Raw genomic sequence first — 26526 nt, 5'->3', positions numbered from 1 at the left:
AAAAGGGAAGATTTCAGGGAAAGAGACACCTCTGGGGTAGTCTTTTCTTCGTAGAACTAACACGCTCTTTGACTGAAATAACTGATTGAACTCTATGACTATGAATAGTTTCCTTCTCTGCTGCAAAATTCTTCAATTGCTCTCGGAGTTGATTCAATTGTCCAAGGAGCACATCGGGAAATCTGTTTGGGGAGGTGAGGGATGTGTGAATGGAAACCAGAAAGTGGGGTGGTCAGGGAGGATTAGGACTGCCTGGGAGACTGGGGTCACTTTCATCTGAGGAGAATGGATCACTGATGACCTCCTTCTAAACTTACCTCCACATTGGCCCGCAGTAACCTGAAACCATCAAGAGTGCCTGCACACACATGCAACTGTCGAGAGACAGGTCCGCTCCATTGACCAGATCAGCTCCATTCCTTAACTACCCTTCTTCTCGCATTCCTATATAACTGTGGCATATGGATGATTCTGAAGTCTGACACTTTGTAGCTTGTACAAATAAAAGATATGCTCAAGATGGGTTGGAAAAAGCCATGTGGTCTTTGCATCCAGATTGGGAAACTTCAGCATAATAAAAATGGAATATAAAGCGGTTGTGTTGGTTCTGCCATGAGTATTTGACCGTGGATATTATAGGATGACTGCTTCAAACCCCTTCCTCACCAAAAATCAGTGAATTTTCAGGGCCTCCATTTATTTTCAATTACGATGGTTAAAAGGCTTATGCCCAAAATGTCGATTCTCCTGCTCATCGGATGCTGCCCGACCTGCTGTGCTTTCCCAGCGAAATACTTCTCAATTAATTATGCCGGTTAGTCAAAAAACCTACTGGTTTCAGTAGTTGCACAGGGTTCAGACTCTCAACCATCCATTTCTCAGTTATTTCGAATTAGTTACATGCAGATGTCAATCCCAGATCAGAAAACCACTCTTATACCAGCTATTCAAGACTACACCAACATTGGTCGGAACTTGTGTACAGGAGAATAACGTGGTACATCAATTAAAACATGGTGTTTAACAGCATTCTGGTTTCTGCTTGATACAGATAAAGAACAAACTATTGCAGTCACTGAATTGGAATGAAGTGAACTGGTTGTTACCTTTAAAGCCGCTGTCCCAGCATACTGCCTGCTAATGGCGTCTCCATTGTTGGCCCACATGATCTGATAAATCCGATAGCATTTCTGAGGCAGGGGTTGTTCAGGTGGCATAACCCCCAATTTCTTCAGCTGAAAGAGGCAAATCGAGAAGATGAACAGAATATGAATTCAAATCACTCAATTATTTACATCTTTTGCAAGGTTACTCTATTGACATCAATTGCAGTAAAGCAAGGTTGCACAACCTATTTAGATTCTACAGCAACACAGTCAAGGATGGACGATCAAGAATCAAACATAGCCATGTCAGATAGGTGGCAGCACAATACACAGTAATTCTCCTTTTACTGTTAAGCATGCATATAATCTTAACTAAATTTTTGATGTTTTAGTAAAATGGGGAGGGAAGGAAATAAAATGCATATGGACAGCATCTTGTGGCTTCAAGATAGCCAAAAGACCTGCACATTCAACCAAATGTCATGGAATCTCAGAACTGTTCTGCTCTCAGAAGTCATTCGGCCCATCATTGTCCTCACTGGCTGTCCAAGCGAGCTTTATAACTCAAAGCTATCCTCCTCCTCTTTCCCCACAATCCTGCGCATGACTTAAACAGAAACAGTCATCTAATACCCTCTTGAAGGCCTCGACTGGACCTGCCTCCACTATATTTCTGCAAGTCTATTTCAAACCCTGATATACTCACTAAGCGAAAGAAAGATTTTTCCAACTCTATTTACTTAATTGTCCAAATTACTTTAAATCTGTGTCCTCTTATTTTCAATTCTTTTACAAGTGGAAAAACCTATCTACTTTGTCCCGACATCTCAATTTCAGAAACTTCAATCAAGTATCTTCTTAGCTTTCTCATCTCCAGGGAAAACAGTGCCAGCGCCTCCAATTTATCTTCTTTACTGAAGCTATTTAATTTCACCAAAAGCTCTTCACCCACTGCTCCAAGACATTCATATCCTTCTTAAAGTGTGGCACCTAAACCTACACACAATACTCTACAGTTCAGCAGGAACTTTGGTAGATAAACGTCACAAATAATGTGCAGTAAGAGCCCATTAGTGTTTTATATGATGTCTCTTCAGGGAGGGACTTCAGATAAAACTTCCTATTCATCTTCAAGCAGTTTGGAATGCTCTTCACAATCACCCAATTACACAGGTGGCACAGTGCTACCTCACAGCGCAGGGTCCTGGGTTTGATTCCACACTCAGGCGACAGTGTTTGTCTGGAATTTGTATGCTCTCCCCCATGTCTGCTGGACTTCCTCCGGGTGCTCCAGTTGTTTCCTGCCACAGGCCAAAGATGTACAGCTTAGGTGGATTGGCCATGCTCAATTGCCCAGTGTTCAGGGATGTATCAACTAGGTGGACAAGCCGTGCAAAATGCAAGGTTACAGGGGTAGAATGGGGGGATAGGTCTGGGTGGGATACTCCTCAGGGGGCCAGAATGGATTCGGTGGGAGGGTGGCCTGCTCCTACACTATAGGGATTCTGAAATTGCGTCCAGTGCAGGAGTTAAGCCTGACCACCAATATGCTCAGGTTTGAGGCAAACAAGCCTTCGTCAAACCTCAAACGCCTGAACTGTTCTCCATTCGGTCACAGCAGGTTCCTATTTAAATGTGAATCTCATCGCAGTCAGCCTCCAGCCGTTCCCTAAAACAGAGTCAGTGGTAAAGCTTTCAAGTCCATTTCCTTGGGGCTCGCAGGGTGTGACACCATCAGCTCCAAAACAGATCCAAATCCTTACTGCATCCCATTCACATCTCCAGGTCTTTTCACAGAGTTACTTCATTATGGGAGGAGTAAACAAAAAACATTGGGGAAAAAAACAATTTTACAACATAAAAGCCATGAAAAGCTACTCCACAAATGTGCAATTAATTTTTGACTGCTAAATTAAATTTGCAGACTGCACTGTAAAGCCAATTGTTTTGTGCTAACACCATCTTTAACTGAATTAAATGTGAATAAAACCAGCAATTATAAAATAATTTATAGTGTCAATAATTACCCACTGCCAATTTCTCTCGTAACAATCCTCACTTGTAATTAAGACTTAACACTTGCAGTCTCTCTCAGCTGAGATGGGATATCCTCTGCAATTGCAGTTTTTCCACTCGATTCTCCCTTTTTCTCAGCCCCAGCCTCCCCTAAGTCAGGCCAGCACAAGTCAGAGTTCAGAACAGCATCACAACCCCCTGGAAAATGCCACATGTATCCTCTTTAATTAGGAACGACAAGAGGCAATTTGAGAAAGAAGCCACACTGCTCAGAAGGTCTTCGTTACTAATGATGCTATTGAAATGTAGACTTGCTTCAAGCACAAATTCAGTTACCGGACAGTAAAGAAAAATCAATAAAAAGCTTTTAAAAATCCTCTGTGGTAATCCGATAAGTTGACAGCTGATTTTATAATATTATATTCATGCTCTATAGACAAATATGTATAACACCTATATTTTACATGAATAGAGCACATTAATACAGCTGGATAATTTTCTTTCAGTTAAGCATGACCTCAGGATAGGATAACAATACAGTTCGGAGAAAAGGGAACCCGTGAAGGGTACTCATTGAACAATGTGATTGGCATCCATATTACTTGGTTTTGTTCATGGGATTTGCTACCTTGCCCAACATATTACCCCTTCTAATTGCCCACAGGGGTCTGTTCTAGATCTGGTGCCACACACAGGTCAGACCAAGGATGGCAGACTTCCTTCTATAAAGAGCATTAGTGAATCAGATGGTTTTTAAATGATGATCAACAGTGATTACATGGTTTAAATTCAAGATTTTTACTGTGTTCCAGTTTGACCTGCTGCCTTTGTGGGATTTGAACCAGTGTCCTCAGAATATTAGCCTGGCGTCCAAGGTTATTATACAGTCACAGATGTACAGCATGGAAACAGAGCCTTCGGTCCAAGCCGTCCATGCCAACCAGACATCCCACTCACAATCTAGCCCCACCTGCCAGCACCCAGCCCTTATCTCTCCAAACCCTTCCTATTCATTTACCCATCCAGCTGCCTTTTAAATGTTGCAATTGTACCAGTCTCCACCACTTCCTGTCAACTCATTCCATACACGTACCACCCTCTGCGTGAAAAAGTTGCCCCTTAGGTCCCTTTTATATCTTTCCCCTCTCACCCTAAATCAATGCCCTCTAGGTCTGGACTCCCCGACCCCAGGGAAAAGACTTTGTCTATTTATCCTATCCATGCCCTTCAATTTTGTAAACACTTATTAGGTCACCCTAATGCTTCCGATGCTCCAGGGAAAACAGCCCCAGCCTGTTCAGCCTCTCCCTATAGCTCAAATCCTCCAACCCTGGCAACATCCTTGTCAATCTTTTCTGAACCCTTTCAGGTTTCACAACATCTTTCTGATAGGAAGGAGACCAGAATTGCACGCAATATTCCAACAGTGGCCTAACCAAGGTCCTGTACAGCTGCAATATGACCTTCCAACTCCTGTACTCAACACTCTGACCAATAAAGGAAAGCATACCAAATGCTTTCTTCACTATCCTATCTACCTACGACTCCACTTTCAAGGAGCTATGAACCCGCACTCCAAGTCTCCCTAGGACCTGATCATTAAGTGTATACGTCCTGTTAAGATTTGCTATCTCAAAATGCAGCACCTCACATTTATCTCAATTAAACTCCATCTGCCATTTCCCAGCCCTTTGACCCAACTGATCAAGATCCTGTTGTAATCTGAGGTAACCTTCTTTGCTGTTGAACACCTTACTGAAGTCCATATAGATCACATCTACCGGTTTGCCCTCATCAATCCTCCTTGTTACTTAAAAAAAAACTCAATCAAGTTCGAGAGTCATGATTTCCCATGTACAAAGCCAAATTGACTATCTTTCGTCAGTCCTTGCCTTTCCAAATACATGTACATCCTGTCCCTCAGGATTAATCCATTGACATTACCATTATGCCACCACCTCTCCATTTTAGCTGAATGTACAATCACCAGTGGGTCCTGACGAATACCAGCTCAATGTGAACCCAATCTTTGGGAGAAGACAAAAGATCTCTTCAGTCTTTGTAGCCCCAATGCATTGCATGAGCAGCATGCAAGACCATTGATCAAGTAAGTCTCCTTCATGGGTCACATTGTAATATTGCAAAAAAGGTTTATTTCAATTCTCATGCAGTTTGCAGCAAAAACTTGCATTGATATAGCACCGATAATATAGCAAAATGCCACCAGGCGTTTCATAGAAATGCAGTCAAAGGAATTGGACACTGATCCACATTATATATTTGGACAAATGAGCAAAAACTTGGTCAAAGAGGCAGGTTTTCAGAGCAGATTTAATAAATAGGACAGTGCGCTTTCAGGAGGAAATTCTACAGCCTTCTGGCCTGTGCAACTAAAGACATGGCCACCACTGGTGAATCTATTAAAACCAGAATGATCATAATGCCATACTTAGACGAGCACAAACATTTCAACAGCAGAAAAAAGACTGGAGGAGCCGACAGATAAAAGGGAAGACAAGGTCACCGAGGGATTGGGAAACAAGGTTGCTAATTTTAAAATCAAGGCACTGCTTAAGTGGCAGCCAATGGAGATCAGAGGATAGAGAAGTGAAAGGGAAATGGAACTTTCATGAGAGTTTGAACAAAGACAGAATCTGGGATGACCTAAAGTTTATAAAGGTCGAAAATGAAAGGATGCCAGGAGACAATTATAAGCATCAAGGATAGAAGTAACAAAAGCATGGAAGAGAGTTTCAATAGAAGATGTGCTGAGGAAAGGATAGAATTGGGCAATATCAGAGAGATGCAAACAGGCAATTCTGGTGACCCTGTCAGAAAAGATGGCCAGAAGCGCAATCAAACTTCCTTCTCATTCAATTCTGGCTGTTAGACCAGCAAGGGTTTTCCAGGGAGGATAATGAGAAAGGTTTCCCTGGTGGAACAACCGACAACATAGGGTTGCAGTACCAAGTGGAGAGGTCAACCACTCAGGACTGACATATGAAAAAATGTCTTCACTCAAAGGGTGCCAAAGCTTAAGGCCCAGTTTCTACTGGCATTTTGCTGTCAAAGTCAGAGATGAGAGGATCATCTGGAAGTAAAGACCATTTATTGTGGATACACTGGTTACAGAGGCAGTCATGAGCAAATTGAACATGTAGAAGGACACAAGAAAATAAAAAGGTCATTTGAGCTTGCTCTGCCAATCAACAAGGTTAGGTCTGGTGTGATGACAGCATTACTTTCCTATCAGTCTCCCATAACCACAGATTTCCATTGCTTCGCAGCATCCTGTAGGGTTGAATGCTAAATTCAGCTTCCACACAAGGACATCTGTGAAGGTTGACCTCTCAAAAGATATTTCTTCAGAGTTTGTCAAGTGATGGCTTACAATGGAGATGAACAGTGATTGCTGACAAAATTGTTTAAAAAGATCGTCGAGATCATTGAATTGCTGGCCCATAAAATGCACTTCTGCTTGGGCAGGAGTCACCTAAAATTGCTGCATGGCTTGATGTTTGAAGTTTACACCAAATTATTTCATTTTGAAGCTAACTGTTCCTTTTTTGGTGCAGTTTTTAGTCTTGTAAATATGGTCATTTCTGCTGTAACATTCCACAATCATTTCTACTTATTTACTTTAAGAAGGGAATGATTGAAAATAAAGATGAACGCAAAACTTGATGAGACAAAACACCGGATTCTCATTTCTGAACGCTACACCAGAGATTACTTGGCCGGTTCCTACCTGTTGTTCCATGACCACTCGAGCAATTGCAGCTTGAACCACATTTGTCCGATCCAAGCAATCCATACAGTTCACCCTGAAGATTCCTTCCTGTTTGCAAATCTCTCCTGCCTGGTCAACCCTGCAAGCAATCAAAATGACACGTTGTTTTTCCTGCGAGCACTCCGAGACCAAGTTATGCAAATGTAACATCCGGAAAAATAAATAACAGAACAGTCCTCACTTTAAGAATCAAGGTGCCAGAACTTGCAGGAAGTCAACCTTCTGCCAAGTTTTGTGCATCATACGACAGTGAGACAACATTCTTTCCAACAATGGGGAATGCCAACAGAGCCAAGTGAAGTAAGTTGCTCCTGCTTCTGAAACTGCAGTTTACAAAAGTATTTTTGGTCTATAACAGGGAAAATCTGTGTAGGAGGGCAGCATCACAGTTGAAATGGTCAGCAGTGACGCTGCGGTTCCCAGAAACTTATTTCAAGGATAAACATTTTATGGCGAACAAAGGTTTGCATTTTTCACGACATGTAGTTGAAGACAGTCTGAGTGTTAAGTGAACTGTAAAATTGGGCACTCAAGTCGGATCGCTGTTCAGCAGGAAACTGCAGTCGCAAAATCTATAGGAAAGTCAGGAGGTCTGCTGACAGATCATTATTGCTATCACCCTGCAATTTAGGCATGCCATTCCAATTTAGTCAGAGTGGCCCATTCCCATTTACATCACAGCAACAGGGACATCATATCACATGGAAATAATGTGATGTGCTCAGTGCATGTCCTGGTGAATATGAATGTCATTGTAGGAAGTCCAATGGTCAGATATGCTGATAAATGTATACATAGATCCTCCAATATTTGGGATCAAGTACAATATAATCCTCAAAATACCAGCTCAAGTGTTTTCTGTAGTTTTACGTTTAATCAGAACTTTAGAATCCCCAGCTCCACTTTTGTTTCAAATATAAATGAGCTACATCCACTCAAAATGCAATAGTCAAATCCATGTTGCATCCTAACAGTGTCCTTTCCACATTAGCATGCTTCAATATTTATATTCAACTGAAGAAACTGAACCCTTGTATTGAACACCCAATAGCAAGCCTGGACACTCCAAATCATATGCAAGATGAGTAGAACATCCCTCCATTGAAATGAATACTTTAATACTAAGACCTTTCATTGCTACAAAGTTATTTTCTCCATTTTCCAATTCAGCCTCGCCTCAATCGAAGTCTGAATTTAGGCGTTGTTTGAACACTGACCACAAAACCAGCTCATGACTGTCTAAACTCAATTTATAAAAGACATGATAGATGGAATGCAAAAACTCCTCTTCCAAGCAATCAGAGCTTACTTGAGCCCATGGTTTAAATCAGACATTCTTGACAAAATCATTTGCAATTTTCTGCAAGGTTGTGCCTTTAATCTTCCTGCCGAGTCCCTTACAATGCTCACCACTTCCAGGCCAAGGGGATGGCAGCATAACCTCTCAGGGCATGGGTCACTGGTAAACACGGTGTGCAGGCACAGCTCACAGTGACACACCATCCATTAACTGTTTGCTGTTCTGAAGAAAGGTCACTGGACCTGAAACATTAACTCTGCTTTCTGTCCACAGATCCTGCCAGACCCGCCAAGCTTTTCAAGCAATTTCTATTTTTGATTCCAATTTCCAACATCCACAGTTCTTGCAAGTTACTGTCACAGCTTGCACAGGCAGGTGCAACACACTCCCCACCGGCCCCCAACCTGATTCGAGCAGATGGACTTAAGGGATGAAAATGACACTTGGACCCATCACAATGCTGATTCCAATACTTGCCCTGTCAATCATGACAAACACACAGTCACAGTTCAACTGCTGATAAGAACAAAGGCATTTTAATTAAGTGTAGTTTAATTTGGGAACTGTTACAAGTCCTGGGCAAAGCAGATAACTTTTAGACCATTACAGACATTCTATAATGTGCTGAAAATTACTGTGCCGCAACACAGCAAAACAATACGATTTACATTGTGCAAATTGGAACAGCTTCACAACGCTAATGAAAAAGATGAAGAAATTAATCACACAATATAGTGGAACTTTGTCTACCCAACAGATAAGCTTTGGCTTTGTGAACTTGTCATTACAATAAAGAATTTTTACTACACTATACAATGACAAACGGAACTAAATGGAGATACTAACCAGCCCCACTTCATGTCTGTGATGATATCAGAGATAGCATCGGTCAAAGTCTGCACGTTTTCAAACTTCATTCCTCGACTGAAAAGCAAGCAAATAACCACTTCAGTTCTTCAGCAATTTAATCAAACCATTTGTAAAATTGAACATTTACGATTCAACTGAGTGACTTCCTCAGCTCTCAAAAAAGGACATTTTTAGGAACGCAGTTAATCAGAAGACTAATGAAAGGTACACTTATCACACATTACCAGCTGTCTGTCTGCCTGTCATTGACCCTGGATTCTACCTGTACCTGCTCCCTTGCCATTGCTTGCCCCATTGAGGGCAGTGACAAATCGCCTACAGACTGGCTGAGTAATAAGAGATGAAGTAATCACAAAAACAAAATTCAGTTTCAATAAAGTAAAAAAAGGACAGCTCAATGAAATGAGGCACCATGAAATGAAAGATTACTAAAAATTATTTTTGTAGCTATCAGTTATATTACAAACCCTATTAATCATGATTTGAGTTATTGGTTTAGGCTACAGATGATGTACTCCCTTATCTGGTCCAAACTCGTGCCCAATGGAAATGAAAACAGTTGCTCAATCTATCCACACTGGATTTACAAGAAGCTCAAGAAAATCTCAATCTGCTTTCGAACAGGAATTGAAATAAATTGAAAGCAAAAAAATTGCTTCATAATCGCTTAGTACAGAACTTAATCACTGATGAAGGTGACATGCTATTCAAAGTTTTCACCCTAGAAACTCATCAGAACAGAACTAAAAGAATATCAAAATTTAAAGGGAACAATTTATTCCACATGAAGAGAAGGTGCTCAAGGTATAGCAACTTGATTGGTCGAGGTATTGCCATGGAAGATAATCCAGGAAGTTAGCTCCCAAGTTTTTGTTTCAATCAAAATAAGCAAGTCAACACTGAACGGTCAAGGTCGTGTCACAGGAAATACACCATAAGGAATGTGGGTGTACATCCCAATTCCTGGAACAACAAACAGCTGTTCAGCTGTTTACAACAGGCAAATTATTGAATGGTCTCAACTAGTCATGTTTGCAAACATCAGGAGTGCCCAGCAGAAACCTCTTTACTCAGTTGACAGGATTTGGAATATAGTGCCTGCAGGAGTGGTGGAGGCAGATTTCATAGAGGGCTTCAAAGAGAGCTGGACATATATTTGAAAGTGATGAATTTAGAGGGTTACAGAGATAGAGCTGGAGAATGGAACTCACTAGGTAGCTCTTTCAGGAGCTGATACAGACAATGGATTGAACAGCTTACTTCTGTACTGTAAAGTTCTGAGAGTAGATATGATTCAGTGATTGGCTGGACTTGGTAAACAATCCTGGCTCCCAGTAATGACACTAATAGTCAAATTAAGTTCAGTCAGCATTGAGGCTTGCCTACGCTTGAATCTTTATTCCCAAGTGGGAACTCCTCTTTTGCAAATAGAAAGATGTTCAATCAGAAGTCAATCTCATGGTAACCACTGCCTGGTATACTCACAACAATGCCTTCATCAATTTTACTTGGTTTGACAGGGTGTGAATGTTTGTGGGGCGGGGGGAGGTCAATATTTAAATCAGAATCCATTTGTCAACCAATTAAGATGCTTTCTCATGCAGTATAAATTCCTCATCCCTTGGAAATTTGGTATTCTTGGTAATTCTGTCCTGATGGGGACAAGATAAAAAGCTTCAATAGCATCTTTTTTTTAAAAAACAATACTCAATTGATACAACATAATGCAACTAGGGAGGATGCACTCAAAATTCAGAGGTAAAGTGAACAGCTAAATACAAACTATTACAGAAGTTGGTTGACGTGCAAATTCCAGGCAAAGCTTGCTCGAGTGCCAATGTATACAAACAGCGACAGCTATTTTTCAATAGACTTTGGGGCCAGCTCAATAAAGCAACCAGCATTTTTGTCCTTGCAGGTAGGTGAATGGGCTGAAAAATCCATTGTAGCTTTGTTCCCCAAGATTGGAGTTTGACAGTGTAGCTATCCTAAATAGACAAACTAAAGCCAAAATTGTGCTATGAAAACAGAATGACAAGCTTGTTAAATGCAAATTAGATCACAATTCTCGCCTGCAATATACACTGTCATCACTATTAAATGTAGTGCTCTAGGTTAGAATGACTGATAAATGCAGTCCAGCTCCTAACAATTCTAGATCTTCATTTTGTGGTGACTTAAGAGAAAGCCAGAAATGCCTCATAATATATCAACATTCACTAACTCTCTCCACCCATCCTAAACAGTTGCTACGTATAAAAGTATCGAGACCATATCCTGGTGACTGCTAATCAAAAATTACGTCATTTCCATTTTGTATTTAGAAATTAAGACAAACAGGATGATCCCCAATGTCATCCAAGCAGTTCATTTTTCCTGAAGATTTATTTGTTTAGTGTTGGGGTGGAAAATGGTCTGTAATGTTTAAGGATCACACAGGCGTACAAATCACTTTTCCTACTATAAATGACTGCCTAAGGATGTGAGACATTTATTTCCATCGCGCCCACACCCAAACCAGATTTTAGGACTCTGCAGCAACATGCACACTCAAGGAGTGATCAGGCAAGTATGTGCAGCATCAGCTGTTTACTATCAGCTCTGCTGATTTTCAACTGCAGACAAGAACAGACAGTGGATTCCGAGAGCCCACAAAAGGTTAGGGAGCTGGCACCCTGCAAACTCGTTTCAATCTTACCTTGACATTTTTTTTAAAACCCTGAATCTAACTCAACATAGAACTCTTCCATTAAACTGGAAAGCATATTAATTGCATATTAGAGAAAAAACAACTCATTTTTCTTTCTCTTGCTTATCCATTTTTGTTTAAAAAAATTTAACCTTTGCACATCATCAAGAAACAACATTCCCCAAATACATACAGGAAATCAATGAAAGACACAGTATTTCCGAACATGAAGAAAACAGACCGGACAGTCTGACAGGGGAGAAGAAATAACTGGTACCTTAACCACAATGACAAGAGGAGAAATCGAAAAATCTAATTTTACTTTCATGGGATAAAGGGAAAAAACCCTGACATGGCCACGAGACTTCCGCACAGTGTAAACAAGGAGAAGCAAACTGCACGAGCACCAGCCTGGTCATGAGCTGCACTTGAATCAATTACAGAACATGCGTGTAAAGACTTTCAATCACAACCTACAATCATCACCCTTGCTTCTTACCAATGTTCATGGAAGTCAAAAGTCACATAGGTAAGGCTTGGATTATTGTACAGCAAAACTTGCCGAAGAAAAGCATCTCCAATTATTTTCTCTCTTCCAGTCTGATCTACTAGGCTGACAATAACCTACCGAGACCAAACAGAAACAAGAATTGAATGCAACACAATATTCACAAATCATTTAAAGCTCATTGTAACAAAAACAGTCTTATGTAGTAGGTACCCAATCCATACAAAGATTAGCCAGGTCAGAATGCCCTCTTTAAATACCTCTCCCCTCCTTTAATAAACTACTAAAATCACCCCGTGGTAATCCGGGATCAGAAGTTCTCTTTGGGAGTCTATCTCCAACTTTGTTTTGTAATTGCTCCCATGGAATGCCTTGGCACATTTCACAAGGCTAAAGTCTATACAGAAAGGCTGAGTGACTGAGTGTTGCTGACAAACAAAACAGGAGTGTAACAAAATTTTTAAAACTGTCAGTAGAAGACTAACCAACCCAAGTATCTCTTAAAACAAAACCGTTCCCATATGATAACCCGCGATGGTAATTTACATTGGAGCACAGGCCTTTCGGTCAGTCATGTCTGAGTTGACAAAGATGTCATTTGAAAATCATCCCAACAGCCTGCATATAGGCAGTTTCTCTATTCTCTGCTTGTTCATCTGATACTGGATAAAGGACATATCCCTCTATAATTCAGTGGCTTCAAGTTGAGACACAGTGTGAAATGCAGGCACTACCGCAGCAATGGAATTTTCCATAAATAAATCAGAGCAAAGGAAGGCAATAAACTTGCATATTGGGAATAATCAAAATAAACATGATCGGCTGACTTTATGATAAACATGGGACTATTTAAAAATGTGACAGACACAATGTCAATTAAATACTGCATGTGCACACACTACACAGGCTAATAACCTACATCTGTGACTTCCTGTTTCACAATTAACAAAAGAGAAACAGCCAAGCAAATAATTTTAATCAAACTATGAACATGACTGATGCAGATGACAGTAAATAAAAATCTGATTTGCATAATCCATACACCGTATTTTTTTGTTTATGAATACATTTATGTCAGAAAGAAATGTCAATGCTCGAACATGCTTCACTTTTTAATATCTGAACATAGGTTTATCTCAGCAATTCTCAATATAACAAATACTTAGCTAATGTCATTAAGATGTCACTCAGAACAAGTTACTTGCTTACTTTTCTGACAGGAAAATGGCACCCAGTTTGGAGTGGGAAGGGGAAAATCATTTGCATACACCGAAAGACACTGATAACTGCAGATATTTCCCAACATGGTTATGTTGCAGTACTTGTTATAGGAGTCTAAAAGGGCATTGTTTAAGGACGCTTGAGAGAGATACGGCTGTTTAGAATCTGTCTAAAAATAGATTCATGAATTTTAGTAAGGTGTTATGCACAAAAGTTGGGACATAACCGTTTTAACTGAATACTTTGTGGCAGTCATCACTAAAGATGCTCCTACTACTCAGATCATGGAGAAGATAGTTCAGACACTGAAAATTTTAAAATTAGTAGGTGGTAGTACTTGATAGACTGTACTTGAATTTGATAAGATGATAATTAGGAGGAGATTTCCCTACTTTTTAAACTCTAAACTAACTCACAATGAAGGGCAAAACATCATTTGATGCCTTAAAATACCAGGACCAGATGAGGTGTACCAAGAACACGGAGGGAGGCAAAAAAAGGCAGAAATTATGGACAATGGCCAATGATTATTAAGAGTAATTTGGACTCAATGAAGGCCAGACTTGAGAGTTGCACGTCACTCATGTTCAGGAAAAGGGTGCAAACAGCAACTACAGGTCAAACAATTTAGTGCATGTGCTAAAACACAACACATGAATGAACCAGGCAGCCAAAAAAACTGATGAGATCATGAAGTCACAGAATAGCTCAGTACACAACGGAACAAAGGACTGAAAACCAATGGGGCAGCATGGTGGCTCAGTGGTTATCACCGCTGCCTCACAGCACCAGGGTCCCAGGTTCGATTCCAGCCTGGGGTGACTGTGTGTGGAATTTGCACATTCTCCCTGTGTCTACATGGGTTTCCTCCGGGTACTCTGATTTCCTCCCACAGTCCAAAGATGTGCAGGTCAGGTCAGGTCAATTGGCCATGTTAAATTGCCTGTAGTGTTAGGTGCATTAGTCAGAGGGAAATGGGTCTGGGTGGGTTACTCGTCGGCGGGTTGGTGTGGACTTGTTGGGGCCAAAGGGCCTGTTTCCACACTGTAGGGAATCTAATCTAACTCCATCAAAAAGCAAATCAGCTCACCTGCTTCTTATAAATTTTCAGCTGCTCCTCAAAGTGTGCGGCAAACTTGCTGGTGGTCTCCTCCTCTGCTGCACAAATCAAACCATTTCACATTACAAACAAAAACACACCCCAAGAACATTCAAAAAGTGAAAAGGCATTGCTCGTCGATCTACAAGAATAGGAATCCAGCAAGATTTGCAAGTAATCCAAAAATCAACTTTTGAACCAACGTTTCCAACTGAACATGGGGCCTCAGGCAGAAACATCTCTTTGGAAGGATACCCCCAGCTTCTATCCCATGACCATGCTGGATCAGGTGCCAATTCGAAAGAACTCTCTTCGATAATCTGCTCATTATTCTGATAACCAATAATCAGCACGATTACAGGTTTGCCTCACATGCAGCAGTTACTTGTCAGACAATGAGCCTGTAATACCTGAGTCTTTAATGGGGTTGTGAAAAGTACAGCAGCAGCATGGGTAAAATTCTTGGGATAGATCACCTGACTCCTCAGTCACCAAGAGAGGCTTGGACCATAAGGGGAGGTATTATTGAGTTAGAATGATTTCTGTAAAGAAAGCAATAAAATGGCTCTAACAACACATTGCTGTGCATTAACATTACATGCATGTACACCTATGTACATCTTTTCAAAAGCATCCCCTAGATAAACAGGTTTAAAAGAGAATTTCAATTAAGCAGCATTCTAATAGCTGTTACAATGAAGTAAGTGAAGCGAAGCAAATATTGCAAATAGACAAGTGTGACATTCTCAGTTGCAATCTCTTCTCCCACTAAGGTTTGTGTATCCAGGCTGTAAGTAAATGAGATTTTAATATTAATATGGAGAGTTTTGTCACTGTTCAGTTAGGAGGTGCTCAGTGGGACAGTTCAGCAGCTGACAACTCCATCTGTCCTGAATCTGTACATGTCCTAACAGCTGCTCAAACCAAACGGGCAAGCAATGGAAACAGCGGAGGCGTCTATGGCCTGTAATATAGCAGCGGCTTTCTAGAGAGGACTAGCCTTCTGTTACTGCTCCCCAATGTCCTATACCACAATTTCTTCACAACATAAAACTGTTTCATGTTTTCTTTGAAGCAGCTCAAATCAAACTCTATTAAAAAGGTTTTTACGCCTCATTGGCCACCCAACTCAGTCTTAAAATAAATTGGCTAATATTTATTAGCACTTGAGACTTGACTTTTTATTACAGAACTGCATAGTACAGGACAAAGGTACAGGATCTCCCACTGCATTAACTCCAGCTGTGAGTTGATGGTTTAAGATTTGAAGGATAACTAGCTGCTCATCTCATTTACATATGCTGGGCTTTTCGCTCCATTGCCAATATTTGACTCAGGAGTCTCAATGCTGACAGGTTTACCATGAGAAATGAGCAGTACCAAAGCCATATGGTGCTCATGATGTCGAATCAGCTGCTGTAGAACTGCCAACTTCAAAAGAATACTTCCTTCAGGGTATTTGGGTAACCAGCTAGACATACTAAACTAAAGAAAGGCATCAGCAAAACAAGTGGAAGGATTGCAGTAATACTGTCTAACTCTGCAGTTGTGTAAGCAAAATCACTGAGAAAGGGTCAGGGATGACAGGGGAACATTGATATCAGTGCACATTGAAAGGTCAAACTCAGTTGAGGACATAGACGTGGACAATGGATGGGGGCATGTGAGGGACATCATACTTATCAAAGTTTTTAGTAGTTAACTTTCATGTGCAGTCCTTAATCATCAGTGTACCATGAGGTGATGAAAAACAAACAGCATTTGAAAATTGTCTCAATGGAAACTGGCCAGGAGTTAAGAGCTCTATTTCCTAAGGTTAGGTGCAAATATTGGTTCAGAATAGCAAAGGAAGCTAGACAGATGGACAAATGGGCTAAAAGCAGGCAGTGTCAATTAACAAAATTTAGATAAAAGAAAGGGAGAGAGTAACTAGGAAAAAAATTATTATATTCAGGATGGAAGTAGGTCACAGAATATTCAAGGTGGTAGGTTACTTAAGATGCCATCAAAACACCAAATGAATTCTTCATTTTATCACGAGGTTAAAAATATAAAAATCATCAAGTAATAACTAACTCAAAGCTTCAGCAATATCATGTAAAAGTACAACATGTAACACTGCCAACCATATAATTGAAAGGATTTTGAGCTGTTAGAGAAGATACCACATACAGTCTCTCGGATGCTTCCGAGAAAATACAAATAGAAAAGACTTCGAAAATTGGGTTTTCTTCACTAGAGGACAGATTCTGAGGAGATTTGATAGGATGGTACAGAGTAAATGATAGCAGCCTGCTGAACTGCCATGGAGCCAATAAAATATAAAAGTAAATTCAGGATGAAAGCAAAACTGATTTGGAACTGAAGGGAAACTCCTCATATATACCCATTGATGAAGAGAGGAGCGTCCTATTCACATATCAGTGAGCCTCTGGTGAAGCGTTGGTGTTCTTCCCCGCTTGCCATTTATCTGTCTCAGTTTGTTCTAGTCGGCGATATCACTTCCAGTTTTTTTGAGAGCTTAGTAAATGGGGTCCAAATCAATAGGTTTGTTAATGGGGTTCCGGTTTGAATGCCAGGCCTCTAGGAATTCCCGTGTGTCTTTGTTTAGCCTGTCCCAGGATGGATTTACTGTCCAGTCAAACTGGTGTCCCTCCTCGCCTGTGTTAATGAATACCAGTGATGGTTGGTCAGGTCTTTTCGTGACTAGTTGGTGCTCATGTTTCCTGGTGGCTAGTTTCCTGCCCATCTGTCCAATGTAACATTTGTTGCAGTCCTTGCAGAAGACTACCCAACCCATTCCATCCACTACACCCAGGAATTCCTGAACAAAGACACCAAGTTAGAGGTCAACAAAGTCATGGTCTCCTTCAATGTGACGGCCCTATAAACATCACCCTGACCAAAGAAACACTGGCCTCACTGCGAGACGAATCAAGCACACAAACACCTGACAGCACCAACTCCATCAGCAAGGACAGCATCCTCAAAATAGTAGACCTGTGCCTCTCAACCCACTTCACCGTCAACGACAAGATCTACAAACAAATCAATGGGACTCTATGCAAAGCAGTTACACATAAGTTAGAATGAACAGCCCTTCCCATAATCCAGACCAAGTTTTAGGTCCACTATGTGGATGACACCTTTGTCATCACAAAACGCAAACTAGAAGAAACCCAAACACAAACAACATCCTTACTGATGTAACCTCCAACAAAATGAGAAGAACAGACTCCCCTTCCTAGACACCACAGCAGAACGAAAAGCCGATAGAAAGCTGCAGACCAGCGTCTATAGGAAAGTGACACACACAGAAGCAATCATCCCAACACCCACAAACGGAGCTGCATCAGGACATTTAAATGAGCCACGACACACTACAGCACCCAGGAACTAGGAGAAGCCTAAGAAAAACACCTATACAATGTATTCAGCAACAACGGAAACCCGATAAGCGCAGTCCACCGATTTGTGCACAAACCTAAACCAGAAGACACAACACGCCCAGAGACTCCACCCATTCTGCCATACATGAAAGACATCTCGGAGAGGACAACCAGACTACTCCGGCCCTTAGGCATCATGGTAGCCCACAAAGCTACCACCACACAAACAGGTCCTGATGAATTTAAAGGACCCCATACCAACCACCACCACAACAGACATCATATACAAAATACCCTACAAGGACTGAAACAAACATTACACTGGACAGCCAGACAGGAATCTAGTCACCAGGATACACGAGCACCAACTAGCCACCAGACGACACGACCATCTATCACTAGTATCCATACACACAGACCAAGAGGGACACCTGCCCAACTGGAATAATGATCCTGGGACAGGCCAAAGAAAGACACTCAGGAATTCCTAGAGGCCTAGCATTCTAACCGGAACGCCATGAACAAACATACAGATTTGGACCCCATTTACCAACCCCTCAGAAACAAATCAGAAATATCAACGACCAGAACAACCGAGATAGATAATTAGCAAGCTGGGCAGAACACCAAGGCTTCACTGGAGACTCTCTGATGACGCTACCCAGCATGGTGAAAAAACATTTGAGAACAAAGCTACCAGCTCAGCAAGCAAATTTACAAACTGACATTGCACATAGGTTTTTTTTCACATTCTCTCAGGGGATGTGGGCACCACTGGCTAGGTCAGTATTTAGTGCCCATCTCAAATTGCCTTCAAGAGGCTGATGCTGAGCTGCCTTCTTGTGGTGCAGCAGTGCTGTTACTGAAACAGTTCTAGGATTTTGACCCAGTGACACTGAAGAAATGGTGATATACTGCTAAGTCAGGATGCTAAGCAGTTTGGAGTGGTGAGGGTTGTGTGCCCCTGTATCTGCTGCCCTTGTCCTAAAGTGACTGTGGATTTGCAAGATGCTGTCTAAGGCACCTTGTAGATGGTACACAATGCTGCTACCAAGCATCAGTGGAGTGACTGGATGCTTGTGGATGTGATGTATTGAATGTGGTTGGAGCTGCATTCATCCAGAGAAGGAGATTACTCCACCATATTCCTGACTTGTGTCTTTTGATGATGGCAACGCTTTGGGCAGTCTGGTGGAGAGTTAGCTATGACAGGATTCCTAGGCACTGACATGTTCTTGTAGCCATTGTATTTTTACAAAGGGTACAGTTTAATTTCTGGTGAGTGGTAACCTCCAAGATGTGGGTGGTTGAGGTGTGGGAATTCAGTTCAGAAACACTGAATGCCAAGGGGCATTGGTTAGATTGTCTCTTCTTGAAGATGGTCATTGCCTGGCCTGTATGGGGTGCAAATTTTACTTGCCACTTGTTAACCCAAGGCTGGATATTTATCCAGGTCTTGCTGCAATCGAAAATGGACTACTTCAGTAGCTGAGGAGTCACGAATGGTTCTGAACATTGTTCGCTGATTGCACATCCCCACTTCTGACCTTATGATGGACAGAAAGTCATTGAAGCAGCTGAAGATGCAAGGATACTACTGAGGAGCTCCTAGAGAGATGCCCGAAGCTAAGATGACTGACCTCCAAGAACCACAATTATCTTCCCAAGTGCCAGGTATGACCCCAGTATAAAGCTCCCCATCCCAGAATCCTGCATCCAGTTTAGCTACAGATCTTCAATACCACACTTAGTCAAATGTGACTTTGATATCAAGAAACTCTTACTACACTTCTGGATTTCAGCTCGTGTCCATGTTTGAACCAAGGCTGGAGTAAGGTTAGGTGCCAACTGCTACAGATGATTCCTTCCATCACTTTACTGATCATCAAGAGTAGATTGCTTGTGTTTGTGAACTACAGCAGCCTCAGGACCTAATTCATGTCAGAGTCTGAACAGCGTCAAATTCCAGGACAAGGTGCTGTGGGCTCTGAGCAGTTCAGCAGAAGGTAGCTGGGGGCTGAGTCAAGGCTGACATGGAGCATGGGATAGAGCAGACTGTTAGGCCAAATTATCCAGCCACGTTACTCACTTTTGACTTACTGGATGAAGAATGGAACACAGACATCTCCATTGGAAGGATGGATTGGAGACATTCTACCTGCATATGAAGCCAAGCTTATCCCCCAGTTGGGGGAGGGGGAGGGGGGTGTTTAACAGAACGTGGGAAGAGGTTTAGTACATGTGATGAGAATGACTTGCTTGTGTAAAAGGGTTACAGTGGTACAGAATGGTGGAAGTGAATGGCCTGTTCCATGTTGTCCTGTCAATACATTACTGCACCCTCTTCAGTGACAGCCAGTTGGAAGGAGCAAGTTCAGAGGTCAAATCTTAATACTTGACAACATGAAAAAAAAAGTAATTACAAAGCATGAGAATCATGCAAACCAGATAAATTCATCTACCACTAATCTGGTGAACCAAAGGCAGCTGGTAATGTCTTTTATTCCTATCTAACAATTAGCTGAATAAAGGGATAGGGAAGCCAACAAGCTGCCTATGAAACAAACAAAATAATTAAAACTGAACACCAAAAAAAGGTAACAGGTACATTTGGTTTTATATCCATTGTAAACATTCCCTTCACGTTATATGGAGCTTATGTTAATCATCCGGCAATCCAGTTTATAAAACAAATAGGGTTCCATGAAACAGTTCTTCATCGCTTCAAGCATCACTTACGTCTGTCCAGCCGTGGCCGAGGATTGTATCGATACCCAATCTGACTCCAAAACACTGGTACTGATCCCCGGGTAAGGACAAACGAGAGCGTGTGGCTGTGGACATGGATTAACTGCTCTGTCTCCACATAATTTGCCACATTCCCATTTTCATCCACACCACGCCGTTTATAACGCATACCTACAGAAATGTGAAAGATGATTGGTCAAAGGAATTAGCGGAGTTGTTTACATAGCCCCAAGATGAAGAAATCCGGTCTGCGTTCTAAGCTGGACTGTACAACATCACTGCTGAAATGGCCTAGATAATAACAAAGAAGAATCAATAAAGAAGCTTCCAAAAATTGCAACGCAACCATTTTACATTGTCATACAGAAACTAGAACTCAGCATCTATCCTGCCAAACACTGTCAGAAACTAAATTAAGTGACTAAGTGTTCTGACATACATGGTATTGAATACTTATACCAGAGGAATCTTAATTTTTAAATAATTTGGCATCCAGATCCCTCAATGAAATTATTCTTTTATAGAAAAAATGGTTGTCTTGTGTCAGTGTTCCATCAACAGTTATTTTGAAACAATGCACCTATTTCAAAATCACACCTTAAACTATCTTTGTGGGTCTCTAATACTTGGTGTTAAAAGAAATACCTCCAAGAGCAAATGCTCAAATGTCAGTAATTGTGACATACACTGGCAGCAACAAACTCAAAACATGAAAGAATGAGTGAAACCAGCTCTGGAAGCCAAGCTCCCAGCAGTATCCCAGGCTAACATGACAACTGTGCTGTTGCTGCTTCCTGTTCTTGGAACTAGGGAAAAAAAATCTATTTTAATTCCCACTTCCACCCTTCTCTCACTTTCACTTGGTTCACATCCAGTTAAAACAGTCATACTTGGAAAAGAACATTCTTATACTAGAGATCTACTTTGAAATATACAAGACAAGTCAGACTAGCAGATCAGTTACAAATTTTACTTTTTCTAAAAAAGTCATTGCGGATTTGCTCAATCTTCCCTTCCCTATCCTGGGGACAGGCGGTCATTTAATATTTATGACAAACCCAACCACTAACACTTCCTCACACACTGCTTGCTGCAAGGACTCCATTCTGTTCTCCCAGTTTCTCCTTCTGTTACACGTTCAAACAAGGCTTCATGATGCTTGTACTTCTGACAAGCCTCGGCATTTGAGATTTCTTCAAGCTGCATTATGTTCATCAACTTCGGAATGCAAATTCTTTCCATTTTTGTTTCTCACCGAGACAGTCCTGGTGCCTGGTTTCCATGGTCCTGCTTTCAGTAGAAGGTGTTCACTGGACTGATGTGGGGAATGATGAGACTCTGTTCCAGCTAAGACTATATTCACTCAAGTTTAGAAGAAGGAGATGGGATCGAACTGAAATTCTACAGGCTGGACTGACAAGCAGGGAAAACATCTTCCTTCTAATGACTTTAGAATCTGGGGACAAAGTCTCAGGATATGGGGTAGACCATTTCGGACTGAGAGGAGGGAAACTTTTGCCACGTAAAAGGTAAGGCACCTGTGGAATTCTGAACCACAGAGCACTGTGGAGGCCAACTTAAGTACATTCAAGTAACTGGTAAGTAAATGTTTAGTGTTAGAGGCATCAGGTGGTATGAGGACAAGTGGAATGCGCTCACAAACACCAATCTACATTCCTAAACCTTTCAGAGGTGTAAGCTTCAACTTAATCTGCTGATATACTAGAAATTCATCACAACCACGTAGATGATCAAACTAAACACTGAAGGGTGTATAAGAGTATAATTTGTTTCAAACACACTGCGTAAGGATTTCATTTTTTTCAATGTGTGCACGGATTGTCAGTGGGTAGGTTGCAGAGCTAGAACTGGAAGATCGTTCAGATTATTGGCCAATTCGCACATAACTCAAACAGTCTCCAAATGACTAGTGGATCATGTGTCCCACAAATAACACTTTGCATGAACTACCACACTTTAGACAACGCACAGGGTGGGCGGCACTGCTGCCTCACAGCGCCAGAGACCTGGGTTCAATTCCCGCCTCAGGCGACTGACTGTGGAGTTTGCACATTCTCCCCGTGTCTGCGTGGGTTTCCTCCGAGTGCTCTGGTTTCCTCCCACAGTCCAAAGATGTGCAGGTCAGGTGAATTGGCCATGCTAAAATTGCCTGTAGTGTTAGGTAAGGGGTAAATGTAGAGGTATGGGTGGGTTGCACTTCGGCGGGGTGGTGTGGACTTGTTGGGCCGAAGGGCCTGTTTCCACACTGTAAATAATCTAAGTAATCTAAGTAACACTGCATTCACTCAAGCTCCATTTTCACCGATTCCTGAAGCAATAGTGGAAGCTACATTGAAGGTTATTGAAGGTTAATTAAGGAAGAAGTCTATTAATGTCAGGCTGCTATAAACTGCCCAGTAATAAAGCTAGGATTCTATACACAAGCTTCAATTAAGTTTCATCGTAACAGCTTAAACTGTCAAGGATCGAGATGGCCAAGTGTGAGGGCAATAATGGTAATAAGCAGTTCGGGCTCTTGCATTCGGTTGAGTTTACTATCATTACTTTGGTTATATACTTTAAAACGGGCTACGTTTCCCTTAATGACCCTTTAGGTCCGGAGTTCATTAGTCCCTGGAGGCAGTCAGAGGTCATGAAGTTACACATTTGGGCGGTTGCTTTACCCAAAATACTCGGGTAGTGTCTCCCACCCATCCTCCTCCTCCTCTAATCAAAAAAAGTTCTGTGTGTCGGTGGATAAGGTGATAAATATTTTCTTTCATGTTGCATTTTGTCATTGGTCTATTTGGGAATTGGGAATAGTGGGAATGGAGGTTAGGACAGTTCAATGTTCCTCCTGCAGTATGTGGGAGGTAAGGGTCACCTGTAGTGTCCCTGCTGACTTCATTTGTGGGAAATGTGCCCAACTCCAGCTCCTCCAGAACCATGTTAGAGAACTAGAGCTGGAGCGGGATGAACTTCAGATCATTAAGGCAGTGGAGGGGGTTATTAAGAGGAGTTACAGGGAGTGTTACAGCCACGTGAAGAAGGTAGATGGGTTACCATTAGGAGTAGGAAAGGGAACCAGCAGGCAGTGCAGGGATCTCCTCTGGTGGTTCCGCTCAACATCAAGTATATCATTTAGGATACTGTTGGCAGGGGGGGGTGGAAGAATTCTTACCGGGTAAGCAATGGGCTCAGGTCTATGGGGACCTTTAGTCAATGGGGACTCCATCGTTAGGGGGACAGACAGGAAGTTCTGTGGGAATAAGAGACACTCAATTGGTGTGATGCCTCCCAGGTTCCATGACATCTCGGATTGTGTTTCCGGGATCCTCGAGAGGTAGAGAGCGCAGCCCCGAATTGTGGTTCACATGGGCACCAATGACATAGATGCCCACCTTTCTTCCTATTTAAGGCAGAGATTCAGGGAGCTAGGGTGGAAGCTTAGAGCTGGAACAAAAAAAAAGAGTTCTCTGGTTTGTTGCCTGTGCCACGTGCTAGAGAAGTGAGGAACAGGGAGAGAGTGTGGAGCTGAACACGTGGCTGCAGGGATGGTGCAGGAGAGAGGATTTGGGATTCTTGGATAACTAGAGCTCTTTCTGGGGAAGGTGGGACCTCTACAAACAAGACGGTCTTCACGTGAACCAGAGGGGTACCAATATCCGGGGTCGGTGGGTAGATTTGCTAATGCTCTTCAGGGCGTTGGGGGGGGGGGGGGGGGGGGGGGGGGGGGAGTTTAAACTAATGCAGCAAGAGGATGGGAATCTGAATTGTAATTCCAGAGTACAGGAAGTTGAGGGCAGTGAGGTCAGGGATAGGTTTACAAGGTCGCAAGAGGGCACCAGCCACCAGGAAGTTGGTTTGAACTGTGTGTACTTGCCAATGCCAGGAGCATCTGGAATAAGGTGGGTGAACTTGCAGCATGGGTTGGTACCTGGTATTTTGATGTTGTGGCCATTTCAGAGGCATGGCCTGGGGAGGGACAGGAATGGGTGTTGCAGATTCTGGGATTTAGATGTTTCAGCAAGAACAGAGAAAATGGTAAAAGAGGCAGGGGTGTGGCATTGTTAATCAAGGGTAGTATTACAGCTGCTGAGATAACGGTTGAGGACTCATCCACTGACGTAGTTTGGGCTGACGTTAGAAACAGGAGAGGTCACCCTATTGGGAGTTTTCTATAGGCCTCCAAATTGGTCCAGGGATGTAGAGGAAAGGATAGCAAAGAGGATTCTCAATAGGAGGAAGAGTAACAGGGTAGTTGTTATGGAGGACTTTAACTTCTCCAATATTGACTGGGAATACTATAGTTCGAGTAGTTTACTTGAGTCAGTTTTTGTTCAATCCATGAAGCAGGGTTTTCCGACAGTATGTCGACAGGCCAACAAGGGGTGACGCCATATTGGATTTGGTACTGGATAATAAGCCAGGCCAGGTGTTGAACTTGGAGGTAGGTGAGCACTTTGGTGATAGTTACTATAATTCAGTTATGTTTACAACAGCAATGGGCAGGGACAGGTATATATACCGCAGGGAAAGAGGTATAACTGGGAGAAAGGCAAGTATGATGCAAATAGGCAAGATTTAGGATGCATCGGATGGGAAAGGAAACTGCAGGGAATGTTCCTTATTCAAGGAACAGCTACTCTTTGAGGCAGGGAGGTAGTTGTTGAGAGCGGGAGCCATGGTTTACTAAAGTTGTTGAAGTTCTTATGAAGAGAAAGAAGAATGCTTATGTGAGGATGAGGTGTGAAGGCTCGGTTAGGGGACTCGAGAGTATAAGTTAGCCAGAAAAGATCTAAAGAGGGGGCTGAGAGGAGCCAGAGGGGACATGAGAAATTGCTGGCAGATAGGGTCAAGGAAAACCCTAAGGCCTTTGATAGATATATCAGGAATAAAATAATGACTAGAGTAAGATTAGGGCCAATCAAAAGGTAGTAGTGGGAAGTTGTGTGTGGAATCAGAGGACATAGGGGAAGCATTTAATGAATACTTTTCGTCAATATTCTCATTGCCCTTTGCCAATGTTAGTGAGAATATGGAGATACTAGCTACAAGATTAAACGGAATTGAAGTTGACAAAGAGGATGTTTGAGCAATTTTAGAAGATCTGAAAATAGATAAGACCCCTGAACCGGATGGGATTTATCCTCGGATTCTTTGGGAAGCTAGAAAAGAGATTGCAGAGCCTTTGGCTTCAATCTTTATGTCATCATTGCCAAAAGGAGTAGTGCCAGAGGACTAGAGGATGGCAAATGTTGTTCCTTTGGTTAAGAAGGGGAGTCAGGACAACCCTGGTAATTATAGTCCAGTGAGCTTTACTTCAGTTGTGGGTAAGGTGTTCAAAAAGTTTAAAGAGATAGGATTTATCATCTGGAAAGGAATCATTTGATTAGGGATAGTCAGCATGGCTTTGTCAAGGGTAGGTCTTGCCTTATTAACCTTATTGAGTTCTTCGAGAAGGTGACAAAACAGGTGGATGAAGTGAAGGTGATTGATGGGGTGTATACGGACTTCAGTAAGGCATTTGCTAAGGTTCCACACAGTAGGCTATTGCACAAAATACCGAATTTTGGAATTGAAGGTGATTTAGCAGTTTGGATCAGAAATTGGCTAGCTGAAAGAAGGGTGGTGGTTGATGGGAAATGTTCTTCCTGGAGCTCAGTTGACAGTGGTGTGCCGCAAGGATCTGTTTTGGGGCCACTGCTGTTTGTCATTTTTATAAATGATCTGGATGTGGGCGCAGAAGAATGGGTTAGTAAATTTCCAGATGACACTAAAGGTAGGCAG

At 42.0% G+C, this 26526-nt stretch overlaps 1 protein-coding gene across 3 annotated transcripts in view; it reads right to left on the bottom strand.

Annotated features, from left to right (window-relative positions):
- inpp5f (inositol polyphosphate-5-phosphatase F) overlaps positions 1-26526 on the bottom strand; it is a 207954-nt gene that overhangs the window by 21513 nt on the left and 159915 nt on the right. For 2 of the 3 annotated variants that reach the window (XM_072557453.1, XM_072557455.1), the window contains 6 exons: positions 20728-20907; positions 14591-14658; positions 12271-12395; positions 9059-9136; positions 6871-6991; positions 1107-1235 (listed from right to left, as the gene is read on the bottom strand). In XM_072557453.1, coding sequence (XP_072413554.1) covers positions 1107-1235; positions 6871-6991; positions 9059-9136; positions 12271-12395; positions 14591-14658; positions 20728-20907 — 701 coding nt within the window. The remainder of the gene's footprint in view (positions 1-1106; positions 1236-6870; positions 6992-9058; positions 9137-12270; positions 12396-14590; positions 14659-20727; positions 20908-26526) is intronic. The other variant, XM_072557454.1, reaches the window with a different exon arrangement.

Source organism: Chiloscyllium punctatum, chromosome 38 (assembly GCF_047496795.1).
Source record: "Chiloscyllium punctatum isolate Juve2018m chromosome 38, sChiPun1.3, whole genome shotgun sequence".
NCBI lineage: Eukaryota > Metazoa > Chordata > Chondrichthyes > Orectolobiformes > Hemiscylliidae > Chiloscyllium > Chiloscyllium punctatum.
The sequence above is the reverse complement of the archived record's forward strand: the minus strand, read 5'-3'. Positions and strand labels throughout refer to the sequence as shown.